We start from the raw sequence: 27,479 nt of genomic DNA, 5'->3' as shown, positions 1-27,479 counted from the left end.
TTTTTTTTTTTAGATACGCGAAACACCATGCTTCATCTCCTGTGATGATTGACTGTAAAAACGTGACATCTTTATCTGCTGCATTGATAAAGTCACCACAGGAGTCCAAACGCTGCTGTTTTTGTTCATCGCTTAAAAATGAGAGACAAATGCTGCACAAAGTTTCCATTTACCCAAAACCTGCATCAATACTGTTCAGACGATTTTATGAAGATTCAATACATTCGCCATTATTTGGATGGACAAACGGTGATCTTGCAGCAATAACTTCTTAACTCATTCAACATTTGTCGTCGTTCTGCTCGTCAACAGTCTTCCACTGCGATGTTCATCTTCCTCACGGAAAAGTTTGAACCACTGAAAGTCTTGCGAGATAAAGTTTCTTCGCCATACAAATTTCGAAGCATTTCCAAGGTTTCCCCAGCAGTTTTACTCATTTTAAAACAGAATTTCAGATCCGTTTTCTGCTCCATTACGTAGTTCACTAACACCTTTCACGTTTAAGACACTGCTCAAACAAACACAAAACAAGAAACTTTGCAAATGACCCTGAACTTCAACAATTCATACCGGAGATCGTAATGCACGTGTGTCAGGTCGTTGGGCTGCTTGAAAGGAGGGGTGACTCACCTTACTTTTCGGTCTCACCTTGTATATATATATATATATATATATATATATATACAGGACGTCTCAAAAGACTGTTGTCAAACTTAACATGCTGGACTGTCATACCAAGACAAACAAGATTTACGTAGGAACTTGTGTCCAAAAATGTGAACGGTGACTACTAGAGGGCAATGTTTGCTAGCACAGAGGTGAAGAAAGAAAGGATGTCGAAAGAGGTTATTAAAATGACATTTATTAAAGGACATGGTTAAATCATAGATGTTCAAAATTCCTTCCATTCATCAAATTGCATGCTTCACAATGACGACGCATGGATTTACAAACACACTGAAAGTGGGCACGTGTGTCACAGACACGTGCCACTGCTTCCGCGATCCTGATGACGAGATCCACGTCTGATGTTATGGTCATCTTACACACCATAGACTTTATGTATCCCACAGGCATAAATGCAGGGAAGTCAGGTCAGTGGATTGCGGTGGCCATGTGACTGGTCCGCCTCTGCTAATCCAGCAATACAGGTATGTCTTATCAAGGTATTCCCACAGAGTGCTGCTAATATATGCAGGACCAGATGTTTCAGCACGTAGCTGTTGGAACATCAATTATCAGATCAGGCAACATTCTTTTCCACAAAATGTCCATAAAGAACTGATTCATCCCGAAGTAAACTGATTCATCCTTCTTCTACAATGCCCTTCCCTAATGTAATCACAATTCCCACTCTCCCATAAGCCTGCAAACGCTGCCTTCTAGCGGATGTCGTTCACATTTTTGGACACAATTTTCCTATGTAAATCTTGTTTGTCATGGTATGACAGACCAGCATGTTATGTTTGGAAACGACCTTTTGAGACACCCTGTATTTGTGTGTGTATATATATATACAGGGTGTTTCAGCAATTCAGTTACAAACTTTCAGGAAAGATAGAATACACCTAGATGATGGAAAATCACACAGCGATGCATGGCCGGAAATGCTTTCCTGGTGCGGTAGTGATGGCACAAAACACAAGAAAGAATGGACATGAACAGGATGAAAAAAACATGTTCATTATGTTCAATGCAGCTAAAATGTTGTGAATGTTAAATTTTTGCATACATTAACAGCCTTGATGCGAGTCTACACCTGAATACAATGCATCCTTAACATTGGATCGGCAGGGGTGGAGCGGTGCATTGGCCTGGATTACTACACCTCGGGCTTGCATAGACCACTTTCTCTGGAGTACATGAAGACACTAGTGCATGAAACCCCCATTAACAGTGCTCAGGAACTTGTTCGATGCATCATGGCAGCTGCTGGGGAAGAAAGCTTCACATTTCCATATCACTGAAAAGGAACTTCACGAAAAGCAAGGACAAGCCAGCAAACGCAAAGCAGTATCAATAAACTGAAAGCGTTATGCCACCAGCTTTTAATTATTGTAAACATAATAATCGTCGCTTACTCAGCAATGGTCCTGTGATCGACGGTTAGACAAAACAAAAACTTCCAGTGATGCAATTATAAACAAGAATACAGATGGTTTTCATAAAAATTCATCAAGTTTCCTACTGACACGGAGAAAAACCGTGTTATTAACGACTACAATAGCATAAGTTTGTAATTAAAAAAAAAGAGAATTTCAGTTCCTGCTTATTATTGAAAACAGCAGCATATCCATGGATGCCAACTCTCACTTTCAAATGTCACTAGATACACCAAAAGTAGCTAAAAAGTCACTAAATTCAGAAGGAATTTCACTAAAAGTAGTAGCCAAAAATTTAAAAAAAAAAAGTATAATCCATATTCCATAATAGGTTTTGTTATTCATCATTTTTTAAACTGAATGTTCATAAAAATATAAATAATGTCCCAATTTTTCTGTGGACCACCGGTTGATGACCGCTGTTCTAGATAACAGATGTATTAAGGTACAGCTAGTCCTCCACTTACAGTGAGTGAAGTTACAGCTGTCCCCTTGTAAGTCAATTCTGATTAAGTCATGGACTTACATATACAGTCAAAAATCGTTAATCCAGACTCGTCGGGACTTCGGCGATTCCAGATTATCGATTTTTCCAGATTATAGATCATCAGTTTAAATCTGGTAAGATGGCATGCAGAAATTACAAAATTAAAAATATGAAACCGTGATTTATGAAATAAAGAACAATTATGATCTAAAGGGTATAAAAATTTACAAAAAGAAAAAGCTTAATATTTATTTGTTTACTTTATTAAACATTTCTTTCAATGAAAGTTGCTTCGTTTCATGTGATAATACTTTCTCTTTAATTCCATTAAACAGACATAATTTCTTGTTTAGTTACAAAGTTCCGCAGTTCAAGTCCTATAATTGCTGTGTTAAGAATACCGACTAATTTGTCAATCGAAATGTTTTTATTTTTAATAACCTCTGGGTCACTTTCTTCACTATCAGAGCGAATTACAATGACGAGGAACTTGATTTAAATCATATCAAAGACGGAGTACATCGAAACGAAATACTACACTTAGTAAGGAATTAAAAGCCAAATAAAATAAAAACATCTGTCCTGAAGATAAGGATAGTGCTGACAGATCAACTTCCAATCCGCCGCGTGAAATTGATAAACAGATTTCGGATTTCAAAACATACTTTCGCTTTGTAGATACAAATTACATATTAGTAAATATATATCGGAAATTCTATTTGACATAATCGAAAGTTCAAGCTTACTTTTATAAAATTGCTATAACAGTCTGCAAAAAATAATAAGCCGGATCCAATTCGTAGATTAAGGAACAACGCAATCCGCAACATTAACTGAATTAGATAATTTTAGCTTACCTCCGTTACACATTACACGCGCATGTGCACAAACATATTTGCAGCCATAAAGTACGCAGCCGTAACATACGCGCACTCGTAAACGCCTGAACGCAACGCATGTGCAGAAAGTTTGTAGCTTTGAGGTACGGATTATAGATCATTCCGGTTTATGGGTGTCCGAATTAACGACTTTTGACTGTATTATATTATGTATACAGTAAGTCTGAAATTGGGATGTCCATTATCCAGAATGATCTAAAATCCAGACCTCGAAACCACCAACAATGTTTTCTCATAGGCTTTATGCATGTACATTTAATTCCCCCCTCCGCACATAATAAACCATCTGGAGAGTCCCGATTCTTAATTTCACTTCGACACTAAATAAAATACCTTGTTTTTGAAGAAACAATCATTTTAGCCTAAATTTGTACGATCAGTAATTTGGCTCCATTGCTGCATATCTGCTTGGCATACATCTCAAACAGAAGCATTCCACACAGATACATCGTTGATCTGACGCCAACCTAGCGAATCATTATTTATTATACTTTCATTTCATCAAAACATGACAAATTGTGTAATGACTCATGTAGCGATGCCTAAACAATTTTTTATGCTAGTAATTGAATAATAAAGGATTGTGGTAACCTTTTATGTTGACGTTACAGTTGGCGATGATTACAGATTTAAGTTAAATGTGATAAAAAATGTTGACGAGGAAAAATTTACCAAAACTTTCTTTGAATATGCTAAAAATAGGTTTTGTTAATGATGCTCACAGACCCAAAGATTACATTTAGGGCTATTTGAATTGAGAATTACTGATTTGTTATTCACATAAACCCAGAACCAGCGACAGAGATCATATGGTCGCATTCAGTCACAGAATTTAGGATCCACAGAGACTGCATCAGGCGGTAAGATATCTAGTGCCAGCCCTAAGGCTTAAATATATGGTAGGAATTTATTTATTCAGAACTCTGATAAGCCTTAGACATGTGCAAGAAATAGACATAAATATAATAAATAACTAAACTAATACAATTCAGGCTTAATTGTCTCGGTGTGCGATAGAAGCAAGATAAAATTTAACAGAACAACTTGTCGTTAGTTACCAAGCTCATGATGCATAGCCAAATATGTATAGTGAAGGATAGCCGCTAATTTTAAAGGTTTTTGGATATCACAAAACAACTGTGAAATTTTCCAATTAACAGATTTTGTAAAGAAATGTGGAGAAGCAGTAATAAATGAAGATTATGTAAAAGAAGTTTTTATATCATGAATGGTGAAATTTGTAGTATGGTTCTAGATTCAGAAAATACAGAGAAGTTACTGAAAACCAGAAAATTTCGATTCCCAAGTTATTCAAAATTCTCGAAACAGCAGTTACAGGACTTCAACAATGTAACTAAACAAGAGATTATGTCTGTCTACAGAATTAAAGAGAAAGTATTAGCATAAAAACGAACTTAAAACAACTTACATTGGAAGAAATGTTTAATAAGGTAAACAAATAAATATTAAGGTTTTTTTTATAAATTTTGATACCCTTTAGATCATAAATACTTTATTATTTCATATTTTTAATTTTACAGTTTCTACATGTCATCTTACTAGATTTAAACTGATGATCTATTATCCGGAAAAATCCCAAATCCGGAATTGCCGAAGTCCCGACGAGTCCAGATTTCGGACTTTGTACTGTATATATATATATACTTAGTAATATATCTATTATTATATAGATATATTACTCTTGTTATTTTTGACATTTCTATAATTTCATTTCACATAAAATGAGTTTCAGTTTTTTAGCATATAATTTCAAAACTTTTGATTTATAATAACAATGTAAAATATATGTACACATAGGAAAGTATTTTTGGCAAGTAAAAAGAATATTATTGAAACTGCTAAATCCTTTTGTAATATTGATATGCCTTTACGTATGCTTTTTAATGTGCTATGTTAATCACTTAAGCTGTCTCTTCGGAAATAATATAAAAACACAAATGAATGTATATAAAATAAATAAATGAATATAATGAATATACATATAAAGATAGTGCGAAAACGAGTTATTTTACTACTTGCACAATTGCTGCAAAGTAAGTTAATAATAATTTATTTACTAAAGAAATATTGATTATATTATCTCCTAAGATTAATTCTACTAAAATTATCTTAAAAGAGTGAATTCATAGTTAGTAAGTTCAATTCTGAAAATTGTTTTAAAGTAACTTGAATGTAAATAGTTAAAAATGTTTAATGGGGACTTGAATTAAATTATGAATAACAAAATTTCAATTGTAAAAAGAAATAAATTAAAAGCAAGTAATTAAATTAAAAGCAAATAATCATTGTCACTGATCGGAAATTAGTTGACTTTTCAAGGGGAACAAACCAACTTCCGTTCAATGAACAATAATTAAGAAATAAATACGAAGGTGTTTCGTCCTTTACTCAAGTAATAAGGCAATGCCAATATATAAATGACTAAATACACAGTAAAAGGCAGTTCAAAACCTAATCCAATTGAGCACTAAAAGCAGTAACAAATGGTGGTAATAATGTAAAATAAAATAAATATGTTTAAAATCGATCCCATATTCCATTCGGAATGAGTTGTAAGTCATAAAATCAAATCCCTTCAGTTCAGTGGGAAAACACTTCTGATCAGACCCTATAAAACACCAGTTTTGCCCATTTCTAATCAACAGACTCAGGAACAGAAAATCCAGATTCTTTCTAGGTTTTATTCAAGGATGATTTATAACAAATTTGTTAAATTATCAAGAAATGAATGCAAACAATTCTTTTGGTGAAGGTGTAAATGAAGAAAACCTGCTCTAGTCAACCTAAGGTCCAATAGAACTGCAGTCTTCTGAAATGTCTTCCAAGAAGATAATAATGCAAGCAAATATTTTAAATGGATTGATATCATGTAAGGTGGAATAAATGAGAATTTACAAGATGTCCCCAAAATAAGTGGAATGATTTCATTAAAAAGGACTAATATTTGCTTTTGAAAGTCATAAGTACGAGGGCTATCCAGAAAGTAGATTACGTTTTGGAATAAAAAAATAAACAAAGTATAGGAAACAAATTTTATTATATACAGATGAAAGCCACACTCAAATACTACTTTTCTACATAGTCACCATACAAATTAAGGCATTTATCGTAGCGATGTACGAGCTTGGAAATTCCTTCGTCGAAAAATTCGGCCGCCTGCGCCTTCAACCACTTCGTTACCTCTTCTTGCAGCTGTGCGTCGTCATCAAAACGCTGCATAGCCAGCCACTTCTTCATTGCTGGGAATAGGTGGAAGTCGCTCGGTGCCAGGTCGGGACTGTACGGCGGATGAGGAAACAACTCCCACTTAAAAGATTCAAGAACTTTACGAGTGACATTTGCCGTGTGGGGCCGGGCGTTGTCGTGAATCAACAAGATCTTAGAGCTCAACATTCCTCTGCGCTTGTTTTGAATTGCTCTTCTGAGTTTTTGGAGAGTTTGGCAATACCTTTGAGAGTTTATTGTAGTGCCTCTTTCCAGGAAGTCCACCAAAATTACACCTTTTCTGTCCCAAAAAACAGTCGCCATCATCTTCCTTGCCGACATTGTTTGCATGCATTTCTTGGGTTTTTGGGGAGAACTTGTGTGCCCCCACTGCATTGATTGCAATTTCGTTTCACAGTTCACATGTTTCACCCATGTTTCGTCACCAGTAACGATGCGATCGAGTAAAGAGTCACCATCCTTATGGTAAGCGTCCAAAAAGTTCAACGCTGCAGCCATTCGCTGATTTTTGTGGTCCTCTGTCAAGATTTTTGGAATCCATCTTGCACAAAACTTGTGGTAACCAAGCTTTTCGCTGATGATTTCGTGCAACAAACTTCGCGAAATTTGTGGAAAACTCAAAGAAAGTTCCGTTATTGTGAAATTTCGATTTTCACGGACTTTAGCATCGACTTTTTCGAGAAGTTCGGCGGTCACTATGCTGGGTCTCCCACTTCGATCTTCGTCGTGAACATTGGTTCGGCCATTTTGAAATCTTATGACCCACTGACGCACTCCACCTTCAGTGATAATATTGTCCCCATACACTTCATGAAGCTGCCGATAGATTTCTATCGGTTTACAGTTTTTTGCAGTCAGAAACCTTATTACTGAGCGCACCTCGCAGCTCGCGGGATTTTCAATTAACGCAGACATTTCAAACCGTCACAGTATCTGAACGGAGCACAGCACGAACCTCTCACTAGCACGGCTAGATGCAGACTGAGCTGCGCAACGCTCTGACCCCAAGATGGCCGTGCTAGCCCCGCCCCTAGCGGACACAGACGGAAACGTAATCTACTTCCTGGATGGCCCTCGTAATTGCTTTACTTATTTTCTATAGATTAACTTAAATTTAGGACATATTTCTAAGCAGGCATTTTTATGTAAAAATATTTTAATATATTTAATAGCTTAAATATTTAAATTACTTCTAAGTATATAAATTTCGACAACAACATAATTTCTAGTATATTTAAAGTTTTAGTGGAGAAGCATATAGACAAGTAATATTTTTGAAGTTCTAGTAAAAGTCGAATGTAATGATTAATTGATATTTGACATAACGTTCTTTCTTGCTGGTCCCCACAGATTTTACATGTATTGAATGAATTACTTAAAATAATTATTATTGGTTTTAAAAAAAAAGTGCCAAAGTAATAAAAATAAAGCTGCTCAAAGTTCTGTTGTGGAGTTAAATTTTCAAGGACATATATGAATAAGTAATATACCAAGAAAAGATGAAGTTTACAGTTACATACCACATTCTAATTTTACTCTGTCTTGTAATCCTAGATATGAGAAAATTAACAGCAACATATCATCATTCATTTCATTTATGTTTTGCAAGCTGCTACTTTTAGGAATAGATACATCATCAATTCCCTCTTGCTCTTCTTGGTTTGATTCATTTTCAGAAAACTAACACAAAAAAGATTCAATTATAATCAATTATACATATCTGATTTCAAAAAAATTATAATTTTTCTTCCATATCAATGCATAAATACAAGAAAATAATTTTAGTGAATACATTAATTAAAAATATGTCTTTAAAATTAAATTCTAAAACATTTTTTTTTTTTTTCCCTTTTACCAAAGCATAAATGTTTGTCTTCTTGCTAATATTCTGAAAAAAAAATGTTATGCATATAAATGCAATATAAGGAATTGTTGTATACAACATCATTTAAAAATTAATTCTTTTTTGCTTATGTCTTCTGCATGCTTGCTCCATACCGCTCTTCTTGTCTGCTTTAAAAATATGAAAATTCATTTAAGGATGGACATGCTTAGTGCCAATTTATCTACGTCTGCACCAAAAATGTAATGTCAATAATAAAACAATTGCTAATTGGCCATGATTACAAGTATCTGCATGTTGAATATCTAAACTATTAATGGCATCATCAAAAATTTTTATGGCATATATAATTATTACCACTCTATTACTGCTGCCCAACCAGTGTAGTGACACTGACTGCTGTACAGATGGGCTCAGGTTAAATCTTGGAGAAGGTATGAATGTTTGCTGCAAGCATATAGTATCAGTGAGGCAAGGGGCACTCAAAATAGTACATGCTGATAATTCTCTCAAGAGGCTGTAGCAGAGAAAGAGGGGTGGAAGACCCTGAGAATGCCCCTTTAGAGAGTTGTCCTTCAAAATTAGGATGAAAGCTTAACAGTTAGCAAGGCTCAATGTTACCTAACATATACTAATCTGAATGACAGGTACTGGTCTTATTTCAACCTGTACCTGTACATACATTTGTGGGTCAAAATGTTTAAAGGTTTCAGAAACACTGCATTAACCATTTGACTGCTACGCGGCGCAAATGTGCTGCATTCATTTGTCTCGAAAACCACGACGCAGCACTGTTTTAGTGTGTCTTTGTTGCTCCGTGGGTGTGAACGTATGTAGTCTAACCTTACGCGTATTTTGTAACATAAGTGCATTCTAAAATAACTAACTGTGTCGCGGTTTTCGAGACAAATGAACACAGCGCTTCTGTGTCGCCTAGCAGTCAAACGGTTAATCTCTTTGCTCCCAGCATATCATATACGACACAGTTAAGTTGCCCTTCGTTGGCCCATCATATCAACTGTGATATGGAAGAGAAGGTGGTCCACCATATTATATTTGATATGCTGAAATAGAATGTTTTATTTCAAATTTTAAATGCATATAAATTATATCAGAATACTGCAAAACCTTATTGAATGGAATCTCTTGAGTGTTAGCCATGTTGTTATAAATTTTATTTATTATTTTAGTCCACATATGCAAAACATCCGATGCTTACAATGCACATTCAGAGTTTAGAAATGTTTCATGTTTTTCAAGCAGCATGTAATAGCAAGCAGTTTACAAGGTTGTATGTAAATTATAGTAATATTATATAACATGCATTGATATTTAAATTCTAAAGTTTTTTACTTCATTACTGAATGGTAATAATTTTAATTTGTAAATATAATCATTATTACTTGCAATGCACATTGATTTGTTTCAGACATTTATTTTAACTGTAACTATTACGTTTTTCTGTTTGCATTATAAGAAATAACATTTAAATGTGAAGCATCTAGTATGTTGGGATATGCTAATAACATGTCTCTGACTCCATAAAATTAAAATTTAGTATGTTTATTCATCATGAATCTCACAAACAGAAAATCTGCCATTGATTTTTGGACGGTGGTTTAATGTTGCCACTTCTTTTTAACTTAAAAATTTCACAATGGCACAATAAATCGATGTGACTGAAGTAACATTACATACCCCCTTGCCAGTGACAGCAATTATGGAAGATAATCTTTTTTCATGCTGAACCTCTGAATTTTCTTTCTAGCTTTGAGTTCAGGTGTTTCAGCAAGTTCTGTTTTCTCAGAATGTGATTCTTGGAAAGGAATATTTGTTTCTTTAATTAGAAATCATAATTCTAGTCTGTTAATTGAAACACTTATAACTTTTCCCGGGATTTCAATATTGCAATACTTATCCTTTCTTGCTTTAGCAGATATGGTCCAAGATAAACAGGCTATAGTGAAGAATTGTTGATGCTGTTGTATAGGAATACACAAGAACAGTTGGAAAGTTTTTAGAAACAAAGGCTGTTCTATTTCCATGGGCTGTGGTAAGTCTTGGCATCATATTTCTTTATTTTCTGAAGCTTGAGAAAATTCAGACTGTTTTATATAAGGCATTGTTGAAAAGAATTCTTCTGGTAATGCTAGGACAGTTTCGTATACAAGTTCTGTGGATGAGCAACCCAAGTCTTCTTTGATGACATATCTTATGCCTAAAAGAAAGGCAATGCTTCTAGCTATGATTTTAATTTCAGCAGGTGACATTTAAGTCTTGCTTTTAAAGTTTTGTGTTATCTCTCGATCAAGCCATTTGCCTGTGGATGATATGTAGTTATAGTATTTGTATGAAAACCAAGATACTTTTACAAGGTTTGAAAAAGGTGGTTATCGAACTACCGACTTTAGTCAAATGCTATGCGATTCAGAATTCTAAAGAGTGAAAACCCTTTATAAACCAAGAATTTAGTGATTTATTCTGCTGATTAATCTTCTAATGGTGTTGCTTAAATCCATTATGTGAAAAAATTGATAACAGTTAGAAGATATTTGAATCATTTGCAAATGGGTAACAGATCACCCAAATCTATGCTTAAATTCTTGAATCTGTATGGAGGTATTTTGAATACTCCCAAAGGCAGACTGCATAAGTCTATGAACTTTACACATGAACTCTATGAACTTTAACCTACAATGAACATGCTTTAGTGTACAGTTGGCAGTCTTTATTCATGTTGGGCCATATTAAGTATTTTGTTATCAATTCTATTGTGGATCTTATTCCAAGCTGAGATAAATTATGAATTCATGAAAATATTTTCTTCCAAAAATTCTGCAGGTATGTATGGATGATTACAATTTGTAGAAATATCACAGTATATTTTCTTATTTCTGTCCGGTACAAGATTGTAGGATTTTTAAGTTTGGGTTGCTTCTCAGTGTCTCCAGCTTTTTGAGAGTCTGTTATAGTTTGCAAATCTATTGAAGATGGTACAGAAATACTGTCTATGTGGGGTAGTGTGTCAGCAATGGTATTTTCATCCCCTTGGATGAATTGGATATCAGTTGAGAACTGGCCAACATATGACAGTAGTCTAGTTTCCTGTGGCGAAGCTTTTTCCAAATCCTGTTGAAAAGCAAATTTTATTGGTTTGTGGTCAATGTACATTGTAAAAGATCAGCCTTCTAAGATATATTTGAAGTGTTTCACTGACAAAATCTTCACAACAACTTCTTGCTGTGACACTGAATGCAGCTCCATAAACTCTTCGGTGTTTAGCTCTTCCATTAGTTCATTAATGTCATTACTATCCACGTCTAGCTTCATAATCTTGGCAGAGACACAATCTCATAGATTACAGGCTTCGAAGGCACTTCTCAAACCCCTCAGAGCAGCAACTGGATTTTGACAAAATTAAATTCTTCATGGAGGCCATCTTCTAGGCTTGGAGGAAGTGCAAGAACATTGTCCATAACAAGCAAGGCACAGAGTAGCAAATTCATCTCAAGCAGATATTTTTCTAACGCTGGACCAAGTGCTTCATTGATCCAATCAGTAAAAAGATCTTGTGTTCCCAAACTTTGTTGTTAGACATGACATTGAACCAGCTCTTCTGGACTTTACACTTCTTGAAGGTTCCTGTATTGTTCAAATGTTAAATAAGATGTGGTTTAATTTTCAAATTGTCACTTGCGTCTGCACATATAAATAGCATGAGGTCTTTCATCAGCTTGTGGCTTAGCAAAGCCTTCTTCTCTGTTGCAACATAAGTTTGCTTCAGCGCTCTTTTTCCAGAGAAACTTATCTTACCATGATCATAAACCTTGTGTGGCAGATAACCCTCAGAATTCACAAGCTTTTTGAATACGCCTATGAAGTTCTCAGCTAAATTTTATGTCTGAGCTTATTGGTGACACACGAGCTTCTCTGTGATTCACAATGCTATAGATGGTAGTTCTCTTAAGCTTTCCGAACCATCCACGGCTTGTTTTGAATAAGTCTGTTGATGATCCTGCATCTTCTAAATGAAGTCAGCTAAAATGAGTTTTGCCTTCTCACAATTTATGTTTTTCTTTTTAGTGTCGCCTTGCATTTGCTTCTTGTTGATGCATATGAGAAGCAACAAATTTTTGAACACTGTCGAGAATATGTGGCGACTACATAGAAATTCTTCCAACACATTTTGAAGCAACAATATCCTCAGTCTTTTGAATTTTTAAAAATAGTGAATATGTGATGTAAACTGATTATAGGTCAGCCACACTCACACCTTGTTCATTTCTCAATGACTTCTAAAATGATTATTCTTCTCTTATCCCTGTCTTTTTGCAGTATTTTCTTTGAGGACAAATAGGAGAGTATACTTAAATTTGCCTTCTAAAAATACATAGTAATGTTTCTATATAAAACTTTCACAAGCAACAGCTGAATGAAAGCTAAATACTGACATACAAGCTGAATGAAAGCAACAGCTGAATGAAAGCTAAATAAATGAGACAAACTGATACACGAGATGCAGGCAAGACTCTGCATGCCTTATCAAAATTTCTCCATGTCGCTCATTCTTTGAAACATCACTTGTTAAGACAGTAATTATTTTTACATTTTCTCTTGCTCCTTATGCAAATCACTTGTTGTAGGAGGTGCTCCTTTAAGTGAGGTTTGACTGTATTTTAAAAATAAAATTACATTAGAGAACCTAAGTACCTGTCACAATTGCTGGCCACCAGTGACCTATAGTATGATGGTCACTGCCCCACACTAGTCATCAATGAATAATCAGTGTGAGACAATATTGCAAATTTAGAGAATTTTTCTTAAATTAAAATGAAGTACACCAGTAACCAGCAAAGCTGTTGTTCATTGGCTAAGCTGATGATCACTGGATATCAAACCATAGATCAACAGTGTAAGCAGTAAAATGAATAAATTTTAAATAAAACTAATGAAGATTGTAAATATGAATAAATTTTAGAAATATAACTAAATCAAGAAGACATGTAATCACAAAGCAGTTGGTCACATGAATTATGGTTATTGGTCATCATTGCAATGGGTTACTAGTGTGAGACAGGTCAGTATATTTGAATAAAGTTTTAAAAGAAACAAAACCAGCAGACACTATTGACCATAATTTAGACTCCAGTGACCATCCAAACCCACGATACTGCTACGTAATTTCTTTTCTGATACCAATTGTTATGTTATATTTTTTCTTCACGTTCGTATGGATTTGGAGTGAATAATGACGACACTTGATGAGGTATCGAAAAACAGACTTTATTGGCCAGTATTAATCAGGATAGCCCCAAAGTCACTTTTTACAGTCGTCGAAGATCTGCAATAACACGCTGGAACAATCAGCGACACAGCTTTCAGGTTATCAGGCTATCACGGTGGAGACAGCTTCACGGCAAAGCACCAGAGTACAGCTTCCGACTTTGCTTGGCCATTCTCAGAACTCCACGTATTCTCGAGACTCTCCCCACTACAGCTTACGATGCACTTGACAACACACAGAACACAGCTCCCGACTCTTGAGTTCAGTCATTCCTGGAGCTCAACACGCTCTCTTGACAAAGCACTAACTGTGATACACTACGAGAGACTTCGCAGGGACTGACTCGCTAGACGAGACACTTGATACTAACTCTCGCCCTCTCGACGAGGCACACACACTCACCAACTGACTGCGGACCAGCAGGGTTTATATAGCTTTCGGCTTGTGTTCGAGAACATTCTGGGCTAAACCGGTAAGAATTCGCTCCAGAAGGTTCTCCATTCGTCCATGCATATCGCCAATTTTGTTGCCAAATGTGCGACTTCTCGCCAAATGTGGCAACCTTGCCTTCCCTCTCCATGTTATGGCAACCCTAAAACTTGTTTTGCAGGGAAGCCATTTTATCGCACCTGGGCATTTTGTAACAATACTATTAAAGATCAAGGCCATCAGTTGGTGATAATGTACATAGGTTTTCAACTGCCAGTGTAGGGCAGTGCAACGTTCTTGCAATGGTAAAACGTGCTGTTGCAGTTGCAATGGATGATCAGCACTCTGGTATCAGGACTGGTGCTAGAGCTAGTGAATCTGCACAGGTTGAAGTACTAAGCAGCACAATTTAGAGATGGCATTAGGCAGCAGAATTTAGGGGCAGCAAAATTTTTAGAATTTGTTGTTTCAGATTGTTGCAGAATTTAGCACCAGTAAAGATTGCATCAGGTGGCAAAATGTCCTGCTTGGTAATATAGGTTAATGTAACATAACACTCCAAAACTTTCAAAGACTTCTAACATCAATATATACTATACAAACATAATGTACAACAAAAAGTATACAAAAATCAAATTACAAATAAATACCAATACTTAGAAAAATTTACAAATCATCTTTTTTGATCAGAAGACTGAAATATGCTTACAGTTTGTTTTCTCATTTATCAGAAACAGATGATGACTTGAATCGATATCACTCATATAGTTACAAATACTATAACAACAACAATAAAAAAATATTGATGATAAATGGCATACATCAATACAAAGGTAATACTGACCTGTTGAAATAAAATTTCCCGGGCATCTCTTTTGTACTGTTCAGACTTTCTTTGTTCAGCAGGAAAAACTCTAAGAACTCTGTCAGAAACATTAAAACCTTATAAATAAATACAAAATAAAACATTTTACACAGGAGCATCAAATAACCGAATATCTTGTAAAATTTTAAAAATCATCATTTTATAAACTTTCGTAACTACCACATTTTATAGTTTACATGAAATTATGCACAGGAAAATAGGAAGGGAAGGATGAAAGAAAACTCCAAATGATTCTGCATACTAGAAACGTAATACACACAGGGTTGCCACTCAAACAGGAGAATGAAATTCCCTGACTTTTCCAGGTTTTCCAGGTGTGTTTCAAGAAAATTCCAGTCTATCCGCGTAATGTACGTTGGCTGTGCTAAGAGGTAAATTAATTATGGTATTACTTGTATTGTGTAGCAAATTCACTTAATTATTCAACAAATCCCAGAGGACATTTATTCTTAATTATTCTTGGTATACTTTGTTTGATAATTTTGTTTAGTTTTCCACTTAAGAAACTTAATAAAATTTAAGATATATACATTGGATAACAAATGTATGTTTTATTTAATTATTACTCATGATCATCACCAGTTCACCATGAGGCTAATCCGGTCCTTATAAATCACAACGCAATGCTAAATAGTTAAGTTAGATTTTAGGTAAATTTAATTTGCGTGAGGTATGTTCTTAAAAGGCACCTTAACACTTGAAAACACAAATATAATTATAATAGTTGTTGTTTTCTTCACTGAAGATTGAGATTAGAATCTTCCCAATCTGGAATAAAATAAGGATTTTTTTTGCAGACATTCTGCAGCTAAACGAAAGAAAGAAATCTATTTTAATAAATTGAGGTATTTTATATTTATTTTGCAGCATACATAAAAAAATATGTGCATTAAATTTCGTGATGGTATGTCATCATACTGCTATAATTAATTTCAGGATTATGCCAGAGAAAATTTCCTGAAATTTGGAAATATTATTTACTAATAATAAATAAATTTAGAGGGAAGAAGCAACATTAAATTATATAACATACAAATAATTACTTAAAAATTGAATTAGAATAATCAACGATATTTTAGCAAATATTGTTATATTACATGGCTAGCCTAGATAACTGATTACTATTTTTTTATTTTACTACAAAATGGCAAGGTATTTATTAAAAAGAAAAAAAAAAAAAAAAAATGTTTAAAAAGATTTTGCGGTAAAATTCTAGTATACGGTAAGGCTTTGGGCACGATTTTGAAAATTGTCGCCAAGACAAAATGACCCGTTTACTGAGCATCATGATGTCGCCAAATCCCATTATTATTCTAACCAAAGAACGTCTATGTAAAGAAGAAAACGTTCCATACAAGTAAAATGCTATTACGCCATTAGAATGCGGAGGGAAAATTTGCCAAGGGATTTGGCGACGGAACCTGGCGGCCAGAATTTCCCTCTCCGCGATGTGTACAGGAAATTGAGAAACACGTGTTAAGAAGAAACGCTCTTTGACAACAAGAAAACTACGAAAATCCGTTTTTAAAATTATTGCGAAAAGTCCACGCAATAATTTTAAAAACGGATTTTCGTAGTTTCCCTCCCCCTGAAAATTACTAACCTATGAATTAATTTACTTGCGCCAAAAAATATTTTCTTTTAATTTAGAGTTTAACTACTTGCGCTAAGACTAAACTTCATGGTTGCGGTGCCGTGCGCTACAATATAGCAAGTGGTAAAGTGTCTCATTTACGCCGCTCCGCATCTGCGAGTGCAATCCAGAGCTGTAACTCGAGAAATAAACAATCTCGTTGTTAGGCGACGTGTGCACCATGTTATTTTCATTTTTGAGATAAATGCTTATCGACGTGGTGTTCACGTCGCTCACGGTTTGAGACAAAAGCATCTCGAAGTGCGTGGCACGTCTTTTTAGCGTAAGTCGTTAAAGAAATTTTAAACGATATTCATTTTATGAACTCTTCATAACGTGACCTTCGAACTTCGACACCGGTTTCGAGCTTTGGCGACAGATATCAGACATGCACAGCTGTTTCCCTCTATGATGGAACGGAGCCACGTCTGTTGCAGAGAGGTTTTCCTTCTTTACAATACATATTCTTTGATTCTAACCTCCATGGTACCGTATACTAGGATTAAACCCATTTTGTTTTATACGAGAACAGGTACTTTCTTTAGTTCATGCACTGCACATGCGATTCTCGAGAATACTGGAAACCAAAAGTTGCTTTGCCTTTCTAATGCTGTTATCACATCTATAGACGCGCGCGCTTACCCGGGACAATTCCGAGAAACGAGATTCTAGTAGCACGGCTTTAAGCGGCAGGCTTCCGGGAAATGTTTCGTCTAACTAGGAGGAACGTGTCCCGGCTACGAGCAACATTTTAAAACTTTTCCCAAAATGTTCCAGCTGGAGACGTGTTCCTCGAACGTTCAACCAATCAGACGAAAGGTCAGCTTCTGAAGGATCACGGGTAACTTTCAATATGGCGATGGCTCTCACTGTGAAGTGATGGATGGTGGAAATAGATGCCGATCCAAATTTGTCGTATTTCGTGCTGATCGTGTATTATAACACTGTTATATAATAGAATTTTATTTCTTAAATTTAAGTTGAATAATTTTTTAAAATCCGTTTGTATATGCGCGGCTTTTCTCCTAATTACTTATCTTTTAAATTATTAACTGCATAATCAGTGACACATTTTAAACAGCATAAAAGATGCATAAAAAAGAAAAGCATAGCTTATGTAATAATGAGAATACTCATTAAATTTGTCTATTATTTTCATGTTATTAATGAAATATTTTTTGAATTAGAAACTATACTTTTATTGGAAATGCTACATATTGAAACATTGAAAATTTATGGATTTATTATTATGCATGATGAAAAACATTTGTATATACATTCATTAATATAAATCTTATTCATTACATTAATACTAATAAATATATATTAACAACTTCTAAAACATCGCATCTCTCTATCTGTATGTAAATATATGACTTATTAGATGTGTTATATATATATATGTATGTATGAATACAAAAATGAACATTGCCAAGAAGTTTATTTGAAGTTACTTTTAATTCAGATAACGATTATGTAATTGGCAGCAACTATAGTTATCAGTTCTTTGCAAATTATTATGGGTATGTAATAATCAGTTGAAAAATAATTGATGAGTATTTGAGTACTAAAGAGTGTACACATTTTGTTATTGGGTTAATTCATAATTATATCATATGTATGATCTACGTAATAAAAACATGACTAATAAATAATAAGAAATGTAACAGCTGTGCATTTATAACATTTGATTACTTAAAACAGCGCTCAACTGATTATCACCTTCATGTTTGTTTACATAATGAATTGCACTTTCCAATTAAGTGCACGGGCCTACTAGTGGCCGAAGCGTCGTTGAGCACTGGTAGTTCTATCTCAGGTTAGAATGCCGCGAACGGGCTGGCTACATGACGTTTCCTTGGTTTGCCCCATTTGTAACTGGTATACGAGCCAGTTTTAAAAAATCTTCTACAAAGGGATCCCTCCTGTTGTTATCCCTCGAGGCTTTGCGGTAATCACATAAAACCAACTGAGCCCACCAGCGGCCGAGCGGTAAAGTCGCTGAACACTGGTAGTTCGGTCCGAGGTTCGAATCCTGCGAACGGGCTGGCTGCATGGACGCTTTCGTGGTTTTCCCCATGTGTAACGTGTAGACGAGCCAGTTTCCATTAGAAAGTCCTCCCCGAAGGCATCCCTTCCCTTAGGCAGATAGCCCTAGTGTGCTTTGCTGTAATCTCAATAAATCAAACCATAAAACAAACTCATGATGTGAACACCTAATTTCTAGAGTTGGTATAATTAATGCATTTTAGGTATATTACCGAGTGTTCTATGGGACAGTAAACAACTCGCACATGTTTGATTGTTCATGTATTCATATGCTTTATTTGATCTTCATTTTGCTGAATAGTATCTGCTGGCTGTGAGGAGGTAAATATCAGCCATATAGATTTTTGTCATTTGAATGGACAAAACAGTAATTATGAGCCATAAAGTTAGTCAGAAAATGCTTTCACTAGGTCACAAATTTTCATTGAAATGCAGACAACAGAAAATACACATAAGCGATGTGTGATAAATAGACTTATCCAGCACATGTTTTTAAACTATTCTTAGAGTGTATACAGAATTTGGCTATTACTGATGTAATTGATTGCTATAACCAGAAGTGTGTTTATCTGTTACATGAAGTGCCAGAGTGGAGATCAAAGTGATTAACTTGATAGCAATCACCTTTCTATTATCTTCCATTACTAAAGTTTAAAACGAAAAGCGTGTGAGCGATTCAAAACAACACGAAGAAGCGAATGTCACTTGAAAGGAAACGTCACTTTCGCCAATCTGAGCGATAACTGATTCTTGTTTGGCTTTCAGCCTGTTTGCCAAGTGAAGATGGTAACCCTATTTCGCCAAAGGCCGTTTCTCAGAACTGTTGCTACAAACGTTTTGTCCCGGCAACAAACAGCCAATGTGATAACGGCTTAAAAGATAATCAAATTGGAGCTGCGAAAATTGGCTCTATGCCAGCTACCCGAATGACACTCACGTGATTCGCCAAAAAAGTTATTTCTTCCGACGTCAGCGCAAAAATCGCTTTTTTTGGCGGGATCGTTGTATGAACTTCCCTGACTTTTCCAGATTTTGACAAATATACTTAAATTCCCTGACTTTTCCCTGAATATTTTGGTCAATTTTCGAATTCCCTGACTTTTCCCGGTTCTCCAGGTAGCGTGGCAACCCTGTACACAGTCTAAAAAAAAGCTTTCATCTGCACTGACTATCAAAAGGAAAGGATAATGAGAAAAAATATGCTAAGTTTATGTTGCAACCAATGCTCAATGCTGTAATTATTTAAATTAATTAAATACAACTGAACGCAAAATTGCACAACTGCAAGTGCGTTAGTGCCAGAAATATGCAAATTTAGCGATTGACAATGTGGTGTGCAAGGGATGCATGTTAGTTCTGGTCTGTAATGTTTTTCAAAGTAAATATGGTTTCTGAGAGTGATCAATATTCAGTACTTATGGCTCAAAGGCATCTTTTAAGTGAAGGTCAAAAGTGGCTAATAATTGGTAGAATTGAGAAAGGTCAAACACAAATGGAAGTCGCCCAAGATTTGAATTATCCTTCAAAGAGATCAAGAGTTTTGGGCCTCTTTCTAAGCACTGGGTCCATTGATGGACAGCCTGGTCAAGGGTGACCAAGAGTAACAACTGCATCAGAAATCCGTTTTCTGCCATCGTCAGCTCGAAGAAACCACACAGTGACTACAAGAGATTTCGTTTTAGACCTTCAGGCTGCCACAAGAACTCAAATTAGTCATTCTACTGATGAAAGCATAACAAGGTTGGACTGCATGCCAGAAAATCAATGGTTTGTGTCCCACTCACTCCAGCTTTCAGAGGGGCCTGTCACGGTGCCATCATCATGTTCAATGGAGCCAAGATAAATCAGCTCGAGTATTGTTTACTGATGCAGGTATAGCTTGAAAAAAAAATTCTAGTCATCTTTTGTTCTGGAGAGAGGAAGGAACATGCAACTTGCCTTCTCTTGCCTGTGAAATATCCCGTTTCTCCAACTCTGATTTAATGATTTGGAGAAGAATCATGAGAAATGGCCACATCAAGTTGTATATCTATCAAGGTGATTCTGTAATCACTTGGAGACAAGTAGATGAGGCATTGGAACCCCGATTTGACTGTTTACGGGTACTGCTGGCCCAGAGTTTTTGCTAATGGATGACAATGCTAGGCCTAACTGAATATATGTAGCATCAGAATACTTGCAAATAGAAAATATCACTTGAACGGATTGGCCACCTTACACACCTCACTTGAACCCAACTGAGCACATGTAAGATGCCTTACGGCACCAAATTTCAGCATGCCAAATTCCTCCCTGGACACTCCAGGAGCTAATGCACTAGACTTGATCAACACTTTGGTAAAGTCTATGAAATCACGATGTGAGGTATGCATATCCGTCTGAGTTGACCATACACCATATTAAAGAAAAAATTTTCAAAAAGAGGTGAATTAATTTTTCCTTTGTTTTCCAATTTCTGTAAATAAGGTTTTAATTTCAAGATTTTACAAATAAATAACTGTCAGACATAGTAAGTTATGTTAACTAATGCTTTTGTACAAGTTGCTATAATAATTTTTCATTAAGTATCAGTTAGTGTTTAATACTGAAGCAAATATTCACAAAAATTATCAGTTGGATATTATAAATTATAAATTTAGAAAATACAGTCAAAAGTCGTTAATTCGGACACCCATAATCCGGACCTCAAAGCTACAAACTTTCTGCGCATGCATCGCATTCATAGGCGTCTACGCGTGCGCGTAAGACCTTTACGGCTGCGAATTTGAGTGTGTGCAAGCGCATAATATGTTTACGCATGCGTGTTTAATGTATAACGGATGGTATAAGTTAAGCTAAAATTATCTAATTCAATTAATGTTGCAGATTGCGTTGTTCCTTAATCTTCGAATTGGATCCGGCTTATTATTTTTTGCAGACTGTTAGAGCAATTTTATAAAAGTAAGCTTGAACTTTCGATTATGTCAAATAGAATTTCCGATATATATTTACTAATATGTAAAGGATTTACAAAGCGAAAGTATGTTTTGAAATCCGAAATCTGTTTATCAATTTCACGCTGCTCTGCGGCAGCAGGGGGGGGGGACGCCGTGGCGTGCAATGAATTGGAAGTTGATCTGTCAGCACTATCCTTATCTTCAGGGCAGATGTTATTTTATTTGGCTTATAGTTCCTTATTAAATGTAGTATTTCATCTCGATGTACTCCGTCTTTGATATGATTTAAATCAAGTTCTTCGTCATTACAATTCGCTTCCGATAGTGAAGAAAGTGACACAGAGGTTATTGAAAACGAAAACATTTCGATTGACAAATTAGTCGGTATTCTCGGCGCAACAATTATAAGACTTGAACAGCGGAACTTTGTAACTAAACAAGAAATTATGTCTGTTTAATAGAATTAAAGAGAAAGTATTGTCACATGAAATGAAGCAACTTAAACAATTTACATTAAAAGAAATGTTTAATAAAGTAAAGAAACAAATATTAAGCATTTTCTTTTGTAAATTTTGATACCCTTTAGATCATAATTGTTCTTTATTTCATAAATTACGATTTCATATTTTTAATTTTGTAATTTCTGCATGCCATCTTACCAGATTTAAACTGATGATCTATAATCCGGAAAAATCAATAATCCGGAATTGCCGAAGTCCCGACGAGTCCGGATTAATGACTTTTGACTGTATATATAATAAATCAAATGTAATGTAACTTACATTAATTAAAGACATTATTATAAAATAAAAGATTTAAATTCTTAAAAATATTCTTATTGCTTTTAAATCCCTCAGTTTTTTAAATAGTTACAAGCTGATAAAATTTTAAACATAAATTAAAGATTATACATTTACTGAATGGCAACACTGAGCACAAGATTGACTTATTGGCACAAGGCTGCACTGAAGATGAATTGAAAGTGTTATGTTTACACAATGACACAATGTTCACCCGATGCAAGTGGCTGATAGATACATGACAGAATAATTTAAAAGTCCAAAACAAAAAAAAAAAGACTCTGCCATGGATGTTTCTAGCAAAACATAATAGTAATTTATGATACTTATAATTGCTAGATAACACTACAATAATATTTGTACCCAATGACTGCTACAGAAACCCCAGATAACCATCATGTTATTTTTAAACGAAATGTTGTTGGCAAAACTATAACAGTAAAACTGGATTTCATTTATGCAGCAGTGAGACTTTTTTTCACATGGTCATGAAAAGTAGCAAAGTTAAATAGCTGATTTTGTACATAACTAGATAATTCTGAAATGTGAGGAAGCCAGTTATTTGCAAAGGTATATATATATATATATGAAATGTAATTTCTCATACATTATTTGTTTTGTGCAGCCGGGGCAACAGGAATGAGACAAATTTTGGAATATAAAGTGGTAGGTTTATTTTAGCATCCATCTCACAAGCGTTCTTTTCGTACCTTGAGCAGAAGCCCTATTTATACACATGTGTGTGTCACGAGGCTCATCCAATCAGCGATATTAATTGAAATCACGAGGTGACGCTATCTTCTCATCAGGAGTGTTCTTAAGGACTTTATGTAATATGACAGATTTATGAGTTTGGCGATTTGGCGGGCGCCAACAGGTTAATATATTTTACACTAAAGAAAGGATTTCGCCAAAATTTAGGAACAGGGATGCAATTTAGGTAGAGAATCGCCAACACATTATTAAGCAATATTATTAGAATTTAATTCAATCAATTGATTTAAAAATATCATTACATATATATATATATAAAAAACTGTCAATTGTGGACATAGCAAAAGAGAACTGTCAGAATGCCATAAGTCTAATGCTTATGAATATATGCATCAAACAGGCATGATACAAAACTGTTTTGAAAAGATTACAATTAATATTTTGACAATACTCTCACATAATTCAATGTCTGTATAAGTTACTAGTTCCTCATTTTTTGAATAAATGAATGGTTATATTATATGTTTTGTAATTAAGAGAAGTAAATGACTATTCTGTGCTTTGTGAACACATAAAATATAGTTCTGAAGAGCTGATAATTCCCAAGAATAAAAATAACAGTCTGAAGTGAAGCAATTTTCTTTCATAATAACTTATTCTTTACCAAGGTATTCTTAGATCTGTATTTAAAGTTAATAAAAAAGAGGGGAAAAAAACATTTTATGACACTTTCCAAAGGAAACATTCTTTTGAGAGAATTGGGATTAAATATGATGCAGTTATGAATATTGCGACATTCACGCAAAATAGGACATTTTTCTGCATCCTTCTCCCCCCTCCTAAAAATTTCTTGCGTTACTAAGCTGAGGTGCTACAATAAATGACCAAGATCTTCTGCTTATATTGCTACTTAAAAGTTTAACCTTAGCAATGCTGATGAGACACAGCATCATTTATGTCATACAAATCAATGTGCTGCATAATGTTTTCGGTCATGAGATCTAATCTGCAGGTATTTTTATATCAGCATCCCACTATATATTTATAATAGTTATGTTGAGATTCTTAACATACCGTCTACATCAGTGATGGACAAACTTCTTTGGCCGAAAAACAAAAGAAAAAAATTTAGCTGGCCAGTATAATTTATTTTAAAACTTCAACATGAGTGCATAAATATTAATGCGATGAATGAAACTGTAACTGCATTTATAAAAGTTCCCTAAATTCAGGTTCAAATTGCCATGCATTAATTCTGAGAAGTGATTCTGAATGCTCATCAGTCAATCTAGTTCTAACATAATTCTTCCTAAGGTTCTAGACGAAAAATATTCATTCACATATAGAAGATAAAGCAAACATAATATTAATATTCTGGGCACAGATATTAAGTTTTGGAAACGTGCTTTCAATAACAATCTGTAAAACTCTAATGTTCGAACACAAAAACAATTTCTTGATATGATTCTAAGATTGCGACTCAGTTCATTCAAACTGCAAATCAGGCCTCACTGCTTCCCAATTTACACTGAAAGGCAAACTGCAAATATACAGTTCTGTCAGAATAGCACTGAAATCTGCATTCAAACTCAAAATGCAGTTTCTTCAGGTCATTTTTATAACTCTTAAGTTTCTGTTCATTTACAACAACATTGATTTAACTTCGAGAAATGAGACAAGTCGTTCTTAGCTAGTTGCCCAGCAAACAGACCAAATTTTAGTTTAAAATCTTTTAGATGGGCCCACATAGTCGATAGATAAGTTTTTCCCTTGCATCTAAACATTTAAATTGTTCACGTGACAGAGAAGATCCACGAAAAATGCAAAAATCGAAAATTATGCTGTATCAACCACCATCACTACATATTTTTCTGTTTTGGCATGAACTCTATACAATGTTATATATTATGTAATAATATAGTAATATTTAATATTATATATTGTATGTACTTGCTTTGGCAGTGCATATACTAAAACTGGAACGATACAGTTTATTATAGAGTAATATCTTAACTATATTATATTTTTTTAATTAACAGCAGGCTGGAGATGGCCCACGAGCCATAGTTTGTCATCTCTGTTCTACATGGTTTCTTTGCAAACAGCAAATTCTTGTGTTCCTATTTGATATGACATAAGACCTTCAATTTATGTTTCAAATTACAACTGTTTAATTAACTGAGCAATTTAAAAGGCAAAAAACACATTTGATTTTGTTTTCATTTTATTTTTTAACAATATATCTAACTGAAAGCATTTATAATACTTGTAAGTGGTAATTATAAATACTTATAGCATTATCATAATTAATAAAAAATGTATTGTGTACCTTAAAATAATGTATTATGTATCTCAATACAGAATTGTTTTGCTTTATTCTCATTTAAAAATATTAGAACTACAAATATTATATTAACGCATATGCACAAATAATATGAGATATCAAAATTCATTGATATAAGAACTAAAAATTTTATAAGATTTAAGCATATATGTTTAAAATAATTACCTCCCATGTAATTCTAATTCAGGAAGAGGTGCATTTCTAGCTTTCTCAGCATCAACGAGATTTGAAAATATTACAAAACCATACCTTATAATAGAGAAAAGCAAATAAATTTGGAATAAAGTATAATTATGAAGGACAGTAACAAAAAAATAATCCAGAGACATAAAAGAGATTTCATATACAAACAGCATTATATAAAAATAATTTAAATACAATATAAATTAAAACAAATTTTATAATTATATACATGAATAATAAATCTTCGCATAACTAGTTTCTTAAAATTTTATTTCACAAAGCATAAAATAACATTACCCCCGAGACTTCCTTTTGATGTGGTCCTGAACTATGAGACAATCTGTAACTTTACCAAATTTAGAAAAAAAATCTTTCAGTTCCTTTTTACTAACCTGAAAAAATGAATGAAAATAGAAAATACTCTTTAAAATAGCTTCATGGAAGTGATTTATTACATTGTATAAATATACCTAAATAGCAGCTTAATTAAGCATTTACTCTTTGTACAAAATAAACAAGCACTACACCTTCATATTAATGCAGATAGTTATCAGCCATTGGCAAAGAACTTGTATAGAAATTATTCTTTGCTTTTGATGGTATTAATCCTCTGCTTCCCGCTGATGGTTCAATGACTAAACAGCATTTCAATCCTTCAGTGTTTGTGGCATTAAGCACTTCTTTCTTCCCAAATGTGTGTGATATCTGTCATTCATAAAATTGCAATGTGAGCTGTGTTCATTTGCACCCACTGAGGTTCACAGCTGGAATGGGAGCTGAACTTGTTGATGACCATCACATCACAATCATTATCTATTACTTCTCTCCGGAAAATACTGTATGGCATTCAAGGCTTTTTTTTCACCTTAAAACATTTTCTAGAACATCGTCAGGGTGGCAGGTACATTTATTCTTTCAAGGCCAATTTACAGGTTGATATAATTAAAAATATATGTAATATACAAAAATTACTATTCTGCTCATAAATGGCTGTTAGTACTGTACGACTGGTTACATAAATAACCAGGTTTCTCAAGATATTACAACTCTCTTTCCTAACCACTTATTATAAAAAAGAACAATATTTAGATTGTAAAAGTGTACATTATGATTTTAACAATGTTTTTTAGAGATGCTGCATTAACCATTTAAAACTGTACCATTTAAAGAAATAACAAAGTACCATTTAATTTTATAAAAATTTTAGGATAGCACAAGTATGTTAAGTTTATTTTATAAAAATATCTGAAATTCATTAAAAATAAAGATTATGAAACATTACAAAAATAATACTGAATAATTTTTCCTTTGTTGCAGACCATCAGTGGCTCAATGATTAAAGAAGCTGAATAACCTGGTATTTCAACTTGGGTTTGATTTAGGATTCCACTGGCTGGACAGATAGCCCACATGATTTTTTATAATATTCTTTTCATGTGTTATATAGATATGAACACATTTCCTTTGGGAAGCTTCCCACAAAGGCATTTCTTTCCCTTACAAAGATAACTTTTCAGTACTTTTACTTGTTTAGTAACTGAACATTTTCAAGATATCTGGTGTGACACTGAACCAACTTTCACTAAGAACAATGGATTGTCAAACTTTTTTAGAGATTCTAATATGAAATGAAACTTTGATACA

General features: G+C 34.2%; 1 protein-coding gene across 2 annotated transcripts in view; it reads right to left on the bottom strand.

Annotated features, from left to right (window-relative positions):
* The window catches only part of LOC118203108 (putative RNA-binding protein EEED8.10), a 92,834-nt gene that overhangs the window by 41,735 nt on the left and 23,620 nt on the right, over positions 1–27,479 (bottom strand). Inside the window, exons 3-6 of one of the 2 annotated variants that reach the window (XM_085812796.1) lie at positions 26,133–26,227; positions 25,818–25,901; positions 15,135–15,213; positions 8,255–8,414 (exon numbers count right to left, since the gene is read on the bottom strand). In XM_085812796.1, the coding sequence (XP_085668922.1) occupies positions 8,255–8,414; positions 15,135–15,213; positions 25,818–25,901; positions 26,133–26,227 (418 nt within the window). Of the gene's footprint in view, positions 1–8,254; positions 8,415–15,134; positions 15,233–25,817; positions 25,902–26,132; positions 26,228–27,479 lie in introns of those variants that run through there. The other variant, XM_085812797.1, reaches the window with a different exon arrangement.

The sequence above is a fragment of the Stegodyphus dumicola genome, chromosome 3, assembly GCF_044657685.1.
Source record: "Stegodyphus dumicola isolate Sdum_Otavi_A_Nest chromosome 3, ASM4465768v1".
Classification (NCBI taxonomy): Eukaryota; Metazoa; Arthropoda; class Arachnida; order Araneae; family Eresidae; genus Stegodyphus; species Stegodyphus dumicola.
This window is presented reverse-complemented; position numbering and strand designations above follow the sequence as displayed.